This window comes from Leopardus geoffroyi, chromosome C2, assembly GCF_018350155.1.
Source record: "Leopardus geoffroyi isolate Oge1 chromosome C2, O.geoffroyi_Oge1_pat1.0, whole genome shotgun sequence".
Lineage (NCBI taxonomy): Eukaryota > Metazoa > Chordata > Mammalia > Carnivora > Felidae > Leopardus > Leopardus geoffroyi.
In genome coordinates this window covers 128990241-129008394 of record NC_059333.1, presented here as the reverse complement: position 1 = coordinate 129008394, position 18154 = coordinate 128990241, and the positions used below count along the sequence as shown (strand labels likewise).

Sequence of the window (18154 nt, the reverse complement as noted above, 5' to 3'; positions counted from 1 at the left end):
ATAGGAGATTATTCTGGATTATCTGGGTGGGCCCAGTGTAATCACAGGGTCCTTAGGAGAGAGAGGCAGGAGTGTCAGAGTCAGAAACAAAGGTGAGAGGGAGAGAGATTTCAAGATGTTAACCTGCTGACTCTGAGGAGGAAGGAGCCATAAGCCAAAGGATTAGGCAGTCTCTAGAAGCCAGGAAAGGCAAGGAAACAGATTCTCCACAAAAGCCTCCGGAAGGACCACGGGCCTACCAACATCTTGATTTTAGGTCTTCTGTTCTCCACAACTCTAAGACAGTAAATTGGTGTTGTTTTAAAGCCACTACATTTTATGGTGATTTGTTCCAACAGGAGTAAAAATCTAATACAAACCCTGTTCCATCCAGGACCCTTCCCTTTTTCCCTAGTACCAGTGCCTTCATTCAGGCTACCTCTTTTCCCTCAGCAGGACCACATCTCCTTTTCAGTGTCTGCTAGAGCGTGTTCTCTTCCCTTCCATAGGAAGTCTCAATCGTCTTGTCTGCTGAGCCCTCCTCCTGAGACCAGCACTACCTCCCTCTTTCTTTTAGAGAAGGACCCTTATTCAACCACAGGGTTCTAGGAGAAGCCACCAGTCAGAGGACCTTGCCCTGCCTCAAGGAGGGTACCTGACCCAGCTAAGCCAGAGTCCTTCCCCAGGATTATTTCAAGTTGGAACTAAAATGAAAGGCCACAGGAATGCTGGTTGCTGGCCATCACTTAGCCATGAAGACAGACATTTACAGTGGACGATAATGGCAGTGACGTTCAGAGAAAAGTACAGAGGGCAGAGGGAGCCCAGCTGGCACTCTAGTCCACCTGCCCAAATCCTTTGCATATTTTTCTATTGTAGTTCTTGCCTCTTTCTTGTCAGGAGATCCTATACAATCTAGATATTGGTCTCTAGTCAGTTTTAGACATTGTAAGCATCTCACAATCTGTCATTCTTTTTGCCTTAACAAACTCTTCTTTGTTATTAAAGTAGATAAATCTTCTCTTTAGTTGATATATCTCCTGATTTATCTGCTTTTGTCCTTTGATTTTCAACATTTTCTTTTAAAGAGCATGTAACTGGATTCTCTCTCTCTCTCTCTCTCTCCTTCTCACCCTCCCTCCCTTTGTCTGTCTCTGCTCCTGTCTCAATCTAGTCTGAGATTCTCTAGCTTTGAAATGGTGAGAGTGGCCCATTTTCATGTGTTGTAATTTCTGACAAATCTAGATTCATATCTACCTCATTTTATCATTTTCTGTTAATGATTATGCATACATTTTAACATACATAACTGGCAACAAAGTTAATTAATTAAAAATTAAGTTAATTAATTTTTCCACTCTCCTCCCAAACAAGCCAAGGACTTATGATTTTAACTCCAATTTTTCCTTCTAATGTTTCTTCCCTCCATAAATCATTATTATTTTTTGCCTACCACCAATTAATAATTACTACCACTTTTTGCATCCTATCCTTTTCTTTTGTGTTTCATTTCTTGCTTTATGTATTTCACCCTTCTTTATTTTAGTGAGGACTTGTGATTAGTAAATTACCTGCTTTTGTTTGAAAAATCTCTAACTTGTCTCCCTGAATTATTTAGTTATAAAATTTGAATTTGGTGGCAATTTTCTCTTAGCATTTTGAAAATTGTTCCATTATTTTCTAGTATCTATTATTTATTTTGGGAAGACTGGTGTTGGTCTAATTGCTGATTCTCATAAGTAGTCTGTAACTTCACCATAGAACTCTTAAAATTATTATTTTTACTGTTCTGCAGTTTCAGTATAATAAGCAGAGGTGTGCTCTTTTCTTTATTAAAATTTTTTTTAAGTTTATTTATTTTGAGAGAGAGAGAGAGAGAGAGAGAGAAAGAAAGAAATACCAAGCAGGCTCTGTGCTGTCAGCACAGAGCTGGATGAGGTGCTCGAACCTACAAACAGTGAGATAACAACCTGAGCTGAAATCAAGAGGGGGTCACCCAAGGACAGAGCCACCCAGGCTCCCGGAGGCATGCTGTAATTGTAAATTCCTGTCAGAACTTATGGTGCTTTCTTTATATCATGGTGCCATACGTGTTCTCAATTCTGGAAATTCTCTGTCATTTCTTCAATAGTGTCTGTCACCTATTCATTCTACTTTCTTCTTTGTTGTTCATTTCAGACCTTCATTGCACTTTGTCCTTACTGTTTCCATATCTCTTACCCTGTCCTTCATAGTCTCCGTTTCTTTATTCCTCTGTGCTGTATTTAGGGTGACTTCTTCAATCTTATCTTCCACTTGCTAATATCATTAAGCGCAGGTGTGATTAAGTTAAGGGTTTCAAATCGGGAAATTATCTAACCTGCTATTTAACCATTCACTGAATTTTTACTTTCTATATTTTTTTATTTCTAGAATTCCCACGTTTCTCAAAACTGCCCATTCATTTTTCAGAGTATTTGTTCTTTCTTGGTATTTTCTATTTCTTCCTACACCTCTTTAAGCATTTAAATATAGTTTTTATAGTCTCTGTCAAAATGTTCCATTATCTCAAAATCTTGAGGTGCTAATCTCCCCCATTGATATATTTGCTGCCTGTTGTTATGGTGGGTCATTTCCTTGTGTAACTTTTTGTTGTAAGCTCCTCTTCCAAAGGCAGTCTTCCCTTGGGGATTCCGGTTGGTCTACATTGTAGAAGCATCCTTCTGGAATGGTTTCACTTTTGCGTCTACCAGATGGCAAAGAGTTATCACCAGCCCCCTAACAATTCTTATGCTAATTTATTTGCTTAGAGATTCCCATATCATGTGGATAGTATAAATTCTGTTTTCCATTCCATGTGGTACAGACTTGGGGTTTTGATTTCTTAGAGGCATTATTTTACCCAGAGGTCCTGTTAGAGATCAGCCTCTTTGTTGTCCCTAGGGTGGTGGGCAGAGTTTAATAAGTTCCCTTCTCACCAAGGGGCCAGCTTTAGGCATAAGTCTGAGGACCAGCTCCCCATGTCATCGTTGCTATCTGTGTGATTACTAATACCCAGTCTCCATTAGGGCTTTCTTCAGGGTTTCTTTACCGATCCAGTCATACTACACACACTTTCCCCCTCGATCCCTGCTGCAGGGTCAGCTGGTACACTCATTGTTTTGGTATTCAACTCATTCTTCATTTCTTGCACCTGAAAATTTCACTTTCTTGCAAGCTTGGCTATGCATTTAAATATTTGGTGGTGTTCTATTTTATGCAGCGTCTCTCGGTATTCATAGTATGAAGTCCCCTGTTATGTGAACCCATCATGCTGATGGAAGCCATAATTCACTATAGTTCTTTATGATCCATCTTATCCTAACTAGCCAGAGCCTTTAAAAGAGAGTTACCTTGTATGATTTGCAGCTGTGTTCCCCATGGAGAGATTATATATCAGAAGTATGAAGGTGACTTTTTAGAATCTAGAGTTCCTGGCCCCCTATGTATTAAGCAGAATCCAGTTCTGTCTCTACCACCTTCTCCCTCATAAAACCCAGTTCAGTACCCTCCTATTTGACACATTTTGTAACTACATCTATCTGTGCATCTGCCCGCTGTTTATATCTCTCATGAGAGCATAGCCCACTCTTTTTCGTTCATTGTTGTATCTCCAATGGTTGATGGTAAGTGATCAGTAATGACATGTTGTGTGAATTAATGAACAAATGAATGCATCTCAGGCAGCCATCCTGACACCGTTCTTGCCCTCAAAGTTCCGAAACTCCTGCTGAATACACCAGCAGAGTGCTATCTTACAAACAGTGGATAGTGAATCAAGGCTTACCAAATGACTGGGTGAAAATCCACCCAGGGATGTCCTCACACCTTCCCAGGTATAAAAGTCCAGGCTCAGGACCAGACCCCAGGCAGCACATAGCAGTTCCTGTCCCAGCCTCTATCCTCACTGCCTCCTCCTCAGGCCCTCTCTTCCTTCATGGCATGGAGCCCATCAGATATACTCACTTCCCTAAGATGTTTGGCCATCTTTAGGGTTAGATTCCCAAGCTCTGAGCCAGCCTCTCAGAGTGGGCACTAGAAGAACAGAGAGGGAAGCAGACAAACACCTCTCAATCTTCCCAAAAAAGAAAATGTTCCATAGGTTAACCTCTCTCTTAGAATTAAAGTATTGTTATCTGACTTTATCTCCAACTCTGAGGAGCCATAGCACTCAAATGCGGTAACAGATTAATAATGCAGGGAGGACAGTGATGGAAACTGCAGGAATGGTCTTTCTAGAGAAGCCCCTGCCCCTGCCTGCCATCCTGGTTTCATCTTTGGTCCCTCCTCAGGTACGTGGAGACCAGAGGTATAAGATATAATGGATATAAGTCCATTATATGGATATGCAGTCCATCTTATATTGCATTTCATATATCACAGCAGAATGTCTCACTGCAAAGGGGATTGTGGGGGTCACCACAGACTAGAGTTTTTTAGTTGGCAGTTTTTTCTAATTACAAGTCCAGGACCTGTTTTCTGCAGAAAAATGGAAAATACAGAAAGTCACAAGGAAGGAAAATAAAACCATTTGTAGGCTTCCCACACAGAGAAATATCTGTTTGGCTATAGACCCTCTTCAAGTCTTCTTGTGACTTTTAAAAATGTGGATGGATCATCTCTACATCTGGTTGCCTATCCTGCAGCCTCTGCTTAACATTATAGAATGAACCCTTCTCCCAAGTTTAAACTATTCTCAATAGAACTTTAAAAATAATTTGTATATATGCTACAGATGGATGTCCCCTGATGTATTTGACTCTCCAGTTGCTAGATATACAAGTCACTTCGTCATTATAAGCTTCTGAGCATTTGAGTCACATGATAAAATGTTGTTCAACTGACTGGGTTTCCATTTATTCTTCCAGGAAGTGTTTCTAAGCCACGTGATGGCCACCCAACCCCGCCCGGGCCGAGTCCCTGGTCTAAGTGCTTGTGTGCTGTACAGCTGGAGTATCTGTCTAGCCTTATCAACATGGGTGAGGGGACGTGCAACAAGGAAAGCTGAGGGGGATGCCTGGGTGGCTGAGTCGGCTAAGCATCCAACTCTTGATTTCAGCTCGGGTCATGATCCCAGGGTGGTGGGATCAATCCTTGTGTCAGGCTCTATGCTGAGCATGAAGCCTGCTTAGATTTTCTCCCTCTGCCTTTCTCCCCCAGTCTCATTTTCTCTCTTAAAAAAAAATAGAAAAATAAATTAAAATAATTTATTTAAAATAAAGGTTCAGGTTTTATTTATTTTTATTTATTTATTTTGACAGAGATAGAGAGAGCAAGTAGGGGAAGGGCAGAGAGAGGGAGGGAGACAGAATCCTAAGCAGCCTCCATGTGCTGTCAGCACAGAGCCTGATGTGGGGCTCAAACTCACAAACCGTGAGATCATGACCTGATCCAAAACCAAGAGTTGGGCGCTTAACTGACTGAGCCATTCAGGTGCCCCTATAAAAAAGGTTTAAGAGAGGAAAGCTGAGGCACAAAGAATTACAGGGCTACCAGTGCCAAATTTGGCTTGGGAAAATAAAATACTACAGACATTAGCAGCCCTGCTTGTGTCTGTTGGTATGGAGGACTGAAATAGCACAGTCTGGCTCAGCTGCTTGGGGTTTGTGGTGTGAAGCAGGCAGCAGTCATAGAGAAGAGAATCATAAGACAGAGTTCCCAGATACCAGCTTTGTCACTGTGTAACGTGCCAATTCCCAGGAGCTTCCTGCCAGTATCCTCCCCTATAAAATGTGGGTAATATGCACCTTGGAGCATGGGAGGGAGGCTTTAGTCAAGATAGCATTTCTGAAAGGACCTAACCTTGTCCACTTATTATTTCACTAAATTTGGCACATAATGGGTTCCCCCAAATACATGCATTTGCATTCACAACTAAATATCCCTATGCCCCCATATATTGCCCATATGTATGTGCCCTAATAAAATGTATCCATCTATGTTATGATAGCTCAGAAAATCGTATCATAATTTTTGCTAATAAAAATGTGTTGCTGAGGGTGGGAATTCTGAATTTGTGATTTTAGGGCATCCAGAATAGGTTTGTCCCCACTCCTTGCTAAGTTTACATATTTATATGTTAAATTTATAGGTTGACTCAGTGGGACTGTGCTTTCCTGGGATGCTGACTATGAAGAAGAAGGAGTCTCAGGCGAGTCTAGAAGGACAGCCTCCTGATGGCAGGGGCAATGTGAAATGAAATGGACAATCACAAGGCTATGTAGGCTCACTTTCCAAGTCAGTGACAAGGTCTAGGGGTGGAGATGGTCCAAAAGACAAGGCTGGTTCTACAATAATTTGGCTCTGCCACTTGGGATGGGAGGGATGTATGGGGTGCATCCTTGGAATACACTCCACAGGTATGTTCCTGTTAGCATTAGGCCAGATCCCTCTCTGAGGGTCTATGCTGGGCCCTCTGGTGATAAAGTCAGAAGGTAAGTCCCCAGTGAGCCCCTCGTCTACTTCCTCCTAAGAGATGTCCTCCAGTTGGGTGGAGGTCCCCATCATGGGAAGATCTCTGCTGGTTCCAGAAAACTCAAGGCCCACCAGCCTCCACACAGCCTGAGGGTTCCTCATGAGTGCTGACTAAGCTGACCAAGCAGTGACTAGAACCAGCAAGAAGACCTTTGTGATCTGGGACAACAAGAATCAGGGGTCATACATGTCCCCTTAACAACGTCCAACTTCAGAGCCTGGTTCACCTTTCAGAGGAAGGTAGCCCAGACCATCTGGCTTTCAATTTTAACCCTGCCTAGCAGCTTCCCAGTTAGAGGGACTTATGGGAGAGGGGAGACTACTTTCCACTGGAAACATCGAGAGAGTAGCCAGGAAGAGGGGGTTCTGCTAGCTTCCCTCTTGGGATGTACATGGAAGGATAGGGGCAGATTTTGGCTCAACACAGGAGAGACTTAAAGACTGTGGAGCTTCCAGTCCTGGGCCTGCCTTGAGAGGGGGTGAGTTCCCCATTACTAGAGCTATGCAAACAGAGGTAAGGACATCTTCAAAAGGATTCCTGCTTCTTTGAGCAGATGAGCTTTCTTGTCACTTTCAATTCTGAAATCCAAATATTCTATAAGCTAGGAAGTACTATCTTTCTACATGTCATTTTTATCATGACTTATATGGATTCTACAACATGAGAAGTAAAACATGCTGTAGAAATCATGATAAGCAAGGAAGATAGCAGGACCTCAGTGTACAGACAAGGAGTCATGGGGCTTGCTGCTCCATGAGTCCGCCTCCAGTGTCCTGGCTCCCGCTCCTCCTTTCTTTGGAAGACTACAATCCCTTCCTACCATAGATCCTTGAGGTTTATTTCCATCACCGGACATCATCCCTGACCCTCCCTCGGCATCTCCACTGCCCCACAGAGGGTGGAAGTCCATTTGTGTACAATGTCACAGCAAGGGAGGCTGTAGGGGACCAACTTGTCCCAATTTGCCCAGAACTTTTCCAGTTTTAAAACTGAAAGCTCTGTGTTCCAGAAACTGCCTTCGTCCTGGGCAAAAAGAGGCAGTTGGTCACATTGAGAGGCAGGGAATTTACAGACTATCATTTATGGGAAGCTTGGGAGCCTCTTAGGGAGCCAAATGCCAAAACAGTAATACCTGGTACAGAGCCTCACATGGCGAATGCTCAGTAAAGGCTTCTGAGTGAGTGAGTCCCAAGCTCCTGCACCAACACTCAGCTCCCGCCAACTCCTCAAAAGCACTGAGGATCAAAGGTAAAGCAGGAAGTTATCAAAAAGGGCCTGAAGCAAAAGGCAGGAATGATGTAAAACGGAATGAGAAAGTGGTCAATTTAATCCCATCCTGCAAACTCCTTGGCAGTCCAATAAGCAGGGCAAGAGTGGCTCTGGAAGCCTGCTGTCCTCCCAGCCCCTTCCTTCTGCCACCATCCCTTTCCCCCAAGGTCCAAAGGAACCTCAGTGCATTCTCTAGCTGGCTCCTCTCCTGGGGTGTCCCACAGGGCTCAGCCCAGGAGCTGTCTGATATCCACACCCCATGTCTGTCCCACTTAAACTTTCTAGGTACCTTTCCCTCTGTGCCTCACAAGCTGGCTGAGTGAACTAACCGGATAAACTAGTTCTGACTTGAGGTCTACCTGTGTTGTGTTTCCCAAACTTGGTATGCCCTACCTGCTAGTCACATCTGGGAGACATGAGCCACATACAGCATAGCTTCTGAGAGTATCAATGTTACTCCAAGATTTGGGGGGAAATAGAACATATTCTTTGGAAACACACACCTATACTGTGGAGGAAAATATAAAATTCACTTGATTTTAAGATTAAAACATAAAATATCACAGAAATGTAATGCTCACATCACAGTTCATCCCCTTCATCCTCTTGTCTACTCGTACGTGGAAACCTGATCACTCTGTCCTAGAATTCAGGGCATCTTGGTGAGGCAGTTTGAAAAACACTAGCTTACTACAGCCCTCTCTGATAACATCTGAGTCTTAACTGAGGTCCTCTGTGCTCTAGGCCAGCATCTCGCAAGGATGTTAGATGGGGCATTCTTCAGAACATAAGTAGATATTACCAGTGTTTGAGTAAACAAAAGAAAACTTGTTACCAGGACTCCCAGATTCCTACAGAACTCAGGAACTAAATTTGAGGAACAAGCACACTAAATTTCTAACAAAGAGTTAGTCTGCCCATTTTTGGGGAGGCAGGGGGGCAGCCTATGGGGAGCCAGCACCGATCCTGACCAGACTGAATGTCCCAAAGCTCATCTGGGATTTACCGTCCCAGGCTGGTGCTGCTCTCCGCCCCCGCCCCACCCCACCAGCCACGCCAAGAGCCTCCAGCATCTCCTCTGAGCCTCCTGAGTATCCCGCTCAACAGGGCAAAGAGGCTGGGAGGACAGGCTCTGGAAGAAGGCTGCTCACTGGAGTATCCACCTGTCCTTCAACAGCCAGAGGACACTCCCTGCCTTGGTTTCATTCCCCACCCTGGTCAAATGTAATCCATCCCAAACAGGAGGACACACCCAGAGAATCAGGGTCCTCCAAACTGAGAGAGCTGGGGATTGACCAAAGATAACCACCTAGCCTGCACCTTCCACTTCTGCCAGGTTTCATAGCAGGTCTCCCAGCAAAGCTCAGACCCAACTGGCCCTGCTCCCAGTCTCATCTCCATCAGTAACTTAACAGATGAGAATCTGAGAACTTACAAGGACCTCAGAGATCATTGAGCTCAGGCCCAAATGTTTACGAATGAGAGAATCCAGAACCGAGAGGCATTCTGTGGCCATGGGAAGAAGAAAACTAGGGAGAGCGATGACCCTGGGAAGGAATTCCTGCTTGCCATTTACTGGATAGGTGTTCTTAAATGAGCCTCCATTTTCTCAAGTATGAAAGAGAGATGCTGAGGACCCCCCACCCCTTGCAAGGCCATGGTTGAGAGTAGAAAAAGTTTAGGAAACTTCTTTTCTTGATTAACAAATCAAGTTCAAGGGAAAAGACAACTATTTAGCAAAGCCCAGAAGAAAAGCTGGAGCACAGAAATACACAAGGTCCCATCCAGTTACTAAAAGCAAGCCTCAAATTTGTCTTTAAATCTTCCCAAAAGGCAAAGTAGAAGGGAAACTGAATGGGTTATAAAGTATGGTAACCATAAGATAAACACATACCACTGCAGACTGAAAATCAATCTTCTACCTGATCCTGATATCAAGACTTGCTGTATAGATACAGTGATCAAGACAGTGTGGTATTGGCAGAGAGATATACACATACATCTATGAAACAGAACAGAAAACCCAGAACAGATCCACACAAGCATGGCCAATTGGTTTTTGACAAAGGAGCAAAGGCAATTCAATAGAGTAAGGACAGTCTTCTCAACAAATGGTTCAGGAGCAATTGGATGCCTATAGGCAAAACAAAAACAAAAACAAAAAACAAATAAAATAACCTTGACCTAAACTTCATACATATACAAAAATTAACTTACAATGGATCATAGATTTAAATGCAAGGTTATAAAACTTTTAGAAGAAGACATAAGAGAAAACTTTCAGGAACTAGGTTTGGTGAAGAGTTCTTAGACTTACACCAAAAGTAGGATCCAGAAAATTAAAACTTGATAAATTAGATTTCATCAGAATCTAAACAATGTTTTCTGCAACAGACCCTAGATAAAAGATAAGCTACATACTGGGAGAAAATATTTGCAAACCACATGCCCAACAAAGGACTTGTATTTCATATATATAAAGAACTCTCAAAACAATAGTAAAAATTCCAATTAGAAAAAGGACAAACTATAGGAACAGACATTCCAATAAAGAGCACGTATACATGGCAAATAAGCACATGAAAAGATGTTCACCATCACTAGCCACTAGGGAAATGTAAATGAAGACCATGCTGAGATGTAACTACACACCTATTTGAATAGCTAAAGTAAAAAATAATGACAACACTTGAGGCGCCTGGGTGGCTCAGTCGGTTAAGCACCTGACTTCGGATCAGGTCATGATCTCGTGGTTCATGAGTTCAAGCCCCGTGTCAGGCTCTGTACTGACAGCTCAGAGCCTGAAGCCTGCTTCAGATTCTGTGTGTGTGTGTGTGTGTGTGTGTGTGTGTGTGTGTGTGTGTCTGCCCCTACCCCACTCGCGCTCTGTTTCTCTCTCTCTCTCAAAAATAAAAACATTAAGAAATTGTTTTAAAAAGTAATGACAACACCAAATGCTGGCAAACATGTAGAGAAACTGGATTTCTCCTACATTGTTAGTGTACATATAAAACTGTATGGCCACTTTGGAAAAGAGTATGGCAGTTTCTTAAAAAAAAAAAATCAATATGCAACTACCATACTACCCAGCAAATGCACTCCTGGGTATTTACTCCAGAGAAATGAAAGTTTATGTCTGACCCAAAAACCTATACCTGATTGTTCATATCAGCTTTACTTATAATAGCCCCAAACTGGAAACAACCCAAATGTCCCTCAATAGGTGAATGGTTAGACAAATCACCGTACATCCATACCGTGGAATAAAACTCAGCAATAAAAAGGAACAAACTATTAATACAAGCAACATCCTGGATGGATCTCAAGGGTATTAAGCTGAATGAAAAAAAGTCAATCTCAAAAGGTTACATATTGCACAATTCCATTTATACAACATTCTCAAAATGACAAATTACAGTGATAGAGAACAGATTAGTGGTTGTGACGGTAGTCAGTTGGAAGCGGGTGGGCATGACCACAAAGGAGCAGCACAACAGAGATTTTTGTGGTGACAGAAATAGTTCTTGTGTCTTGAGGCAGTGGGGTGGTGGTTCCATGAATCTATATGTGTGACAAAATTGCATGGAACTATACACACACATTATAGCAATGTCAGTTCCCTGCTTTTGGTATTATAGTGCAGTATGTAAGACAGAACCATTGGAAGAAACTGGGTGAAGGGTATGCAGGACATCTTGGCACTGGTTTCCTACGAATATGGGATTGTTTCAAAATAAAAAGTTTTTTAAGAACTCAAAATAAATCAAGCATTGTCTGGTACTAAGAACTCAGCTTTCTCCCATGGTCCCTCAAAAGGAGCCCCCAAGGACCACAGTGACAACCCATCTGTGCTAGTCCTGTGGGGTACAGACAAGTGTAAGTTCACACAGCTATTTCTTCACGTCCTTTATCAACAGAAACTGAGAGTGCAATGCCCAAGTACACAGCAATGATCTTATGATGTAAAATGGGGGCCAGACTCGCCCAGCCCCAGGCAAGGTCCTCTGACGGGTCCATTGCCCGGGACCATCCCGAGCTTCTCAGCTCCACTACGCCTAGCTCTCTGGCTTTGGCACACAACTGGAGCTCTCCACAGGCCAGTGCCTCCACAGGCAGAAAGTGGGGTGAAGCAAGGGCTGGGGGTGGCTGAACCCATGATACAGCATAAGACCAAGCAGGGATGTGAAGAGGGAGAACAAGGAGCGATGAGGTCTACCCTGGGGACCATGCACATTCCTCTGCATTCCATAAACAGGGCAAAAAAAGGTGAGGGAAAGCCATGGTCCCAACCCAACAGCCCACATCACATCCGGGTCTTCTAGAATGGAAAAAAAAGTCACTGTCACAGACAAAAGAGAGTGATGAGAAAGAGATGAGCTATCCATAGTGTGAGACATAAATCACTCTTCCCTTTGTTCTGTGGCAGTGTAGGTCACAGTTCATCACCAGGAGAAGGGCTCTGAGCATCATCACAGGAGGAAAAGGAAAAGGCTCTCAGTGACCTGTGACCCCACCCAACCAGTTCCCATTGGTCTCCCCTCCCCCAACCCCCACACAAAAGCAGGGTGGGCAAGCCAGGCCCTCTCAGGGGATAGATGAATGCTGTCTTCATTCACGTCAGAGAAACACCCACCAGCCTGGGTGGGGGGAGTGGGCACCTCTTAATCCATGAGTTCTGTTAAGTAATTCTTTAGCTCCAGGGATTCTCTTGAAAGTGTTTTCCCCACTTGTGAGCATCAGTTTGGTGGATATAGCACTTTCCTCTGGAAACCAAGAGGTTAAGCCCCTACAGTTGGGGGTCAAAGGCCTTAGGAAGTTACAGACACAAGCCAAAATAAAGCACTTCTTCCTCATTTTTGGGCTTCCCTCCCAGATCAGAGGTCCCCAGGCCACTCAGGCCAAGCTGTGACATCTGCCTACCCTTTTCTTCACCACTGTACTTCCCCTGCCCTCCATTCCCACTGGACTCTCCCTCACTGATGAGATATGCACTATTTCCCTAAACTGGGACCTGGGGTGTGGGAGTTCATGAAATTTGGGCAGCAATTACCAATCATCTACTCCTTTTATAAGATAACCTCGGTTTGCCCCCCAAAATTTCATTTTAAGAAGAAACAGATCTCTTTGAGGCTGCCAGGATGAGTTAGCCACAAAGGCTGTCTCCTACCTCCCCACCCACACCCCCAAAATCGCTGAATGAACCTGTTTTTAATTTAGGGTTCTAGATGTTGAACTGGTCTCTCTGACAATGACTAGTGAGCAGGTCTTCTGTTTCTTAAGAATCTTGTAAGCCAGAGGCAATTGAGAATGTCTCCAGATTAAACACAATTATATTTACTACTACAGGAGGGCATACAAAAACCTCACCCCATAAGTGAGAGTTGCCAAGCTCTTTCAGGGAGAGTTATGAAGAATGAAAAGGTATAATGAGCCTGTTAGTGACTGGGGATATCCATCCTGCAGCCACCACAGTGACCCCTGCTCACAGCTGGGATGTGAGTGTCACCGGGAACTGAAAACAGTACTGACTCTGGGAACAACTATACATACAGTATCCCCAAGTGCTAAGCCAGAATTGAGCAGCACTGTGTGATGGTGAGGGCAGGGTGCATGGTCTCTGACCCTGCAATCTCACATATCTGGTTCCTCTACACTCCACCCCTTTTTGGCTATGTGTCTACACTTCACTAAGCCCAGTTTTCCTCATCATTCATGGGGACAGTAATAATACTCACTGGATAGAATTGTACTGAGGATTACATATGGGTGAAATATATCCAAAGTTCTTGGTACATCCAGATGGCTTCATTAGTGTTAGCTACTATTACCTTTATTTTGGACATGACTGCTAACTATAGTTTCTCTTAAGTATGCCTCATGTGAGGCATAATTGGTGAAACAACAGATCCTAAATGATATTTAAACAAGCAGTCCTGTTTGTTGAGGCAAGAACTGACATTTTATTGATGTCAGTCCTGGAGAGTCTTGCATGGTTTACAAAACCCTTTTCCTTCACCTCATCCCACATAATCCTTAAGGAGCCCCATGAGGTAGGGATCATTCATAGTACCTGTTTTTTGTTTTTGTCTTTTTTGTTTGTTTGTTTGTTTGTTTGTTTGTTTACGTAAAGGTTCTTTAGTCCAGGAAAGGTAAGAAATGCTCCCCTTTGTCACCTATTTAGTAAGAGGTTAGATTTAGAGGTGAATCTAAGTCCCCTGGCCTCATTCCCTTCCCCTAAACCATACGGTATGTGGGGTTTTGCAGGAATGTCATAAAGCCAATTGGTTACTCTGTCCCAGCAATGAAGAACCCAGAAAAATGATGGGTCCTTGGGCTGGGCATCCCCTGTTATCCCCCATGTCACACATGTCACAAGACATGTGCCATCCATACCCCAGTGAGAGAGTGCAGGGCAGCCACTCAACCAACCTCTCATTGGGAGGAAGGAATCTCCCAACAAATAGCAACCCCCCAGACAACCATTACCACCCCCCTGGAAGAAAAGGCTTAAGTGAGTTTAATGGAATTACAGGCCCCAGATTTGCCTTGAGATATCCAAATTGTACCTGGTTTCAGGTTGATTAAGTGAAGCTAAGTGTAAGTCTCTCCAAACTCTGGTCTCAGCGTTACTATGGATCAATGGAGGTAATAATTAAGAGAATTTGATTTTTAGAGTTAAGAAAAACTCTTAATTGGTATGAGCCTTCAGGAGGCCAACTGGCCTGGGTCTAGGCCTCAGTCACTTGTGGCTAAATCATCAACATGTGATAAATTATCTCATTTTTATGGATCTTCAAAGAAACTGCTGCCATAAACTCATTTTAGGGATTCAGGGTGGGTCTAAATGAATCAACCTCACTGGGGGGTTACCCTTGCTGTCAGGAAACTGTTCTGGGACAATCTATCCCTCTTGCCCTTGTTGGTGAAAATAGGGAGAGTTTGCCCCTACCCTGGCTCTTTCTTGGGCCTCTTTCTTTTCAGACCACCCAACTGTTGTTCCCACCTTTTCCTCCCAGTTCCTAATTTATAAACACCAAATTTGCTACAATTCTCTACTGAAACTTCTCCAAGACTCTTCTGAATGGTGGGACCAAAGCCACACACAGTGTTTTGGCCATCCAGGTCTAGCCAAAGGTGAGGCAATTTGAGGATTATCTGAAACCATCTCAAAATGTCTATGTCTTATTTACATCCAACCATGGAATCAACTCAGCCTTTATTTATTGTGGTGTGGGGATAGAGCAGAAGCAGAAGTGGGGATCCCAGCTCCTCTGCTAACAATATGAGTAAATACATTCGTGGGATTCACTGTGACCTCCAGATCCCTTTCTGTTCAACACTCACATCATCAGTTCACAGAGACACTCCTCCCAGACCATCCCTTTAATCGCACCACTGGAAGCTTTACCTAGCCCCATCTGACTGTATGATTGTTGGAAACAACTTCTCTGCACCATACCTAACCACCCCCCTTCCCCCACTGTCTCCAAGGAGCCCTCATGTGGACTCTACAGTCCTCACCATAGCAGCTCTGTCCTCTCAGGACGTGTACTTCTAGGTCACTTCTGCTAAGGTAGAACCAGTTTAAAAAAAAAAAAAAAAAAAAAAAAGCCTGTTTCAGGCTTCAACTGTTCCAGGCCTCCCTGGCCTGGTGAGGAAGCGGTAAACATTCCCGACCCCCTGGGGAAGAAAGTGTCCTCACCATAGAGCCACTCCCCATAACTTGCTAGGAGAGAGGCACCTGCTTAGATGTTACTGAACATACCGCGAGGGCCTGCTGCTTTCCTGGGGCCGTTTCCAGACCAGGAAGCACGCAGGGTTGGTTGCCAGCCCGGGGGAATTCTGAACCCTGCGCGCGGCAGAGCGGTGGGGTAGCGGAGCCCCTGTACCGCTGCTCGTCGGGCAGAAAAACATCTCTTCTGCCACCCACCCCAGGATGAGTTAGGCTCTGCCCTCCATCTCAGAGGAACCACAGCCTGTCACCCGGCACCTCCAAGCTCACCCCTTCACGAAGAAACTGCCCTCAGGAGACCGAAAAAGTGTCCCGCGAGATGTTCTTTTTTCAAAGAGGAAGACACTATCCGACCAGAGTTGAACCAATAGGTACTGTCATTGTCCTGTTTCTTAACCCCGACGAGGGCGTGAGTGCGCGCGCGCGCGCACACACACACACACACACACGCACACGCACACGCACACGCACACACCCGTACACACACGCGCGCACAGACACACGCGCGCACACACTCCCAGAAAGAGATCGCCAGTCCAGGCGCCCCCAGCCCGCCTCCAGGCCCGCAGGGATGCGTCGCAGAGCGCGGCACTGAGGGCTGACGGGGACCCCGGCGCCCCCCTCCCCCGCCCCGGGCTCCCGCAGCACCCCTGCCCGGGCCCGCCAAAGGTGCGCCCGGAGGTCGAGGGTTCTCCGCTTACCTTAATATTGCTGAAGACAGAGCGGGGACAGCGTCCGGCTGGGCGCGAAGAAGCGTCGCTGTCCTGGCGCGCGCCAGGCTCGGGCCAGAGCCCCATGGTGGCGGCCCCCGCGGGGCGGGACGGCGGCAGGCCCCGGGCGGGCGGCGGGGCGAGCAGGGGCCGGGCGCCTCGGGCCGGGGCGGCCGCGCGGGTGGCTGGTGAGAGCGGCGGCGACGGCCGCAGGAGGCTCGCAGCGCGGAGACTGCGCGAGCGAGTGCGCGCCCAGAAGTTTTATAAGTGGCCGCCGCCGTCGCCGATGATGAAACGCGCTCTCCCTCCTCCCTCTTTTCCTCGGCTGTTGAAGGCTCTGCGAGCCCCCGCCCCCGCCGCCCCTCAGACAGGTGGGACGCGGCGGCTGGCCGCGCGTGACTTCGCTCCCGGCCCGGGGTCGCCTCTGCTCCCGCAGCTTAGCTAGGACCCGCGAGGCTTGACCGCCCCGGAGAAGGTCCCGCCTGCTGGGGAGCCGGGAGCGGCGGCCCCGGGGAGGGGAGGTAGTGGCTGGAGGGGCAGGGGACGATAGGAGGGTGGGGGCGCCTGCGGGACTGGCGGGACGGGGGGTGCAGCGGGGACCGACAGGCGGGCGTCTGGAAGGGACCGGAGAAGAGGTTGGCAGGACTCCGGGGGCAGGAGGAGAACGGAGGGGGTGCTGGAGGGGCCAACGGGAGCCAGGGAACTGGAAGGGGAGCGGGGTTTCAAGAGGAGAGGGGTGCAGCGGCACCCCTCCCGATGCACTCGGGGAGATTTACGGAGCGGGTCTCTGCTTGTTTGCACTTGCCGAAAACCTGGGCTCTCAGTTCCGGTGATGGCTCTGAGACTCGCTGAGGCTGTTTGTGTCGAGGACTGATTTATATTTAAACTGCTCTTTGCGCTGGAGAGGGGGCCGCCCGGGCAGGGCCCGAACTCTCTGGACTTGAGCCAAGGTAAACTGCGGGCGCTGTCAAGTGTCAGCATGGCTGGGTCTGGCCTGAAGTACTGCGGGCCAAGAGAGAGGACCCCCCGTGGACATACAGGACGCACCCCACTGGCCTCCTTCTCAGGGCTGGAATAGAACAGCAGCTTTATTTTTCCCCCAAGACTTTTTCCACTAGAATTCCTACTGCAGAGAAGAGAAAGAAGGTGAGACTTTTCAAGAGAAGGATAAGAAAGTTATGCCAAAAGCAGCTGCAGTAAGGAATCCAATTCTGGAGGTATTTTTCCAGCTCCCTAATCCCTGTAGTCTCCTGATGAGCCAACCTCTAGAAGCCCACCCTGTCTCCTGGAAAAGCATAAACCCACCTTCAATGCCCAGGAAACTTTGGCTAAGACAAAGACCCACAGGATGATGCCTTTCTGGGCCTGGTCTGGGCTTGTCCTCTGTCTGTGGGCTTCCCCTATGCACCTGTGGTCCAAGAACCCTGGACACAACAGCAGGCAGTGCCGGAAGAAAAGCCATTGGACAGTGGACCGCCTCTGCCCACTTCATTCACCCACAGAGTAAAGGGTATCTAGAGAGGCTTTCCAGAGCCCTGCAGCAGCCTCAGACCCCAGAACAGGCAGGAAACTCCAAGTCACTAGTCTGCCCTCTTAGAGAACTTGGAGCACAATGATGGCTGCCACCGAGAGCACCCAATGTGTGCTGCAGTACTCACAGTGTATTGTGCCAGGCATTATGTTTGGTAGCCACACACGTGATTCCATAGAACCCCAGGGTTAGCCCAACAGTTATAGGTACGTATTACTATCTGGATTTTATAGATGATGACGCTAGAGAGGCCAACTAAAAAAAAAAAAAAAAAAAAAAAAAAAAGAGTGAAAGACAAACAGCTACTAAGTGATAGAGCTGGAACCCGAGTCCAGCTTTGCCTGATTCCAAAGCCCAGACTTGAAGCACTATGCCCATTGAAAAGTTACCTATTCCAGCACACTCATTCCACAAGTAAACCAAGCAGAGAGCAGAGAAGG

At 46.2% G+C, this 18154-nt stretch overlaps 1 protein-coding gene across 1 annotated transcript in view; it reads right to left on the bottom strand.

Moving 5' to 3' along the window:
• The window catches only part of SLCO2A1 (solute carrier organic anion transporter family member 2A1), an 83260-nt gene extending 66579 nt beyond the window's left edge, over nt 1-16681 (bottom strand). The window contains exon 1 of the mRNA XM_045503591.1: nt 16175-16681. Within this exon, the coding sequence (XP_045359547.1) occupies nt 16175-16270 (96 nt within the window). The 5' untranslated portion in view covers nt 16271-16681. The remainder of the gene's footprint in view (nt 1-16174) is intronic.
• Between the last annotated feature and the right edge of the window lie 1473 nt (nt 16682-18154).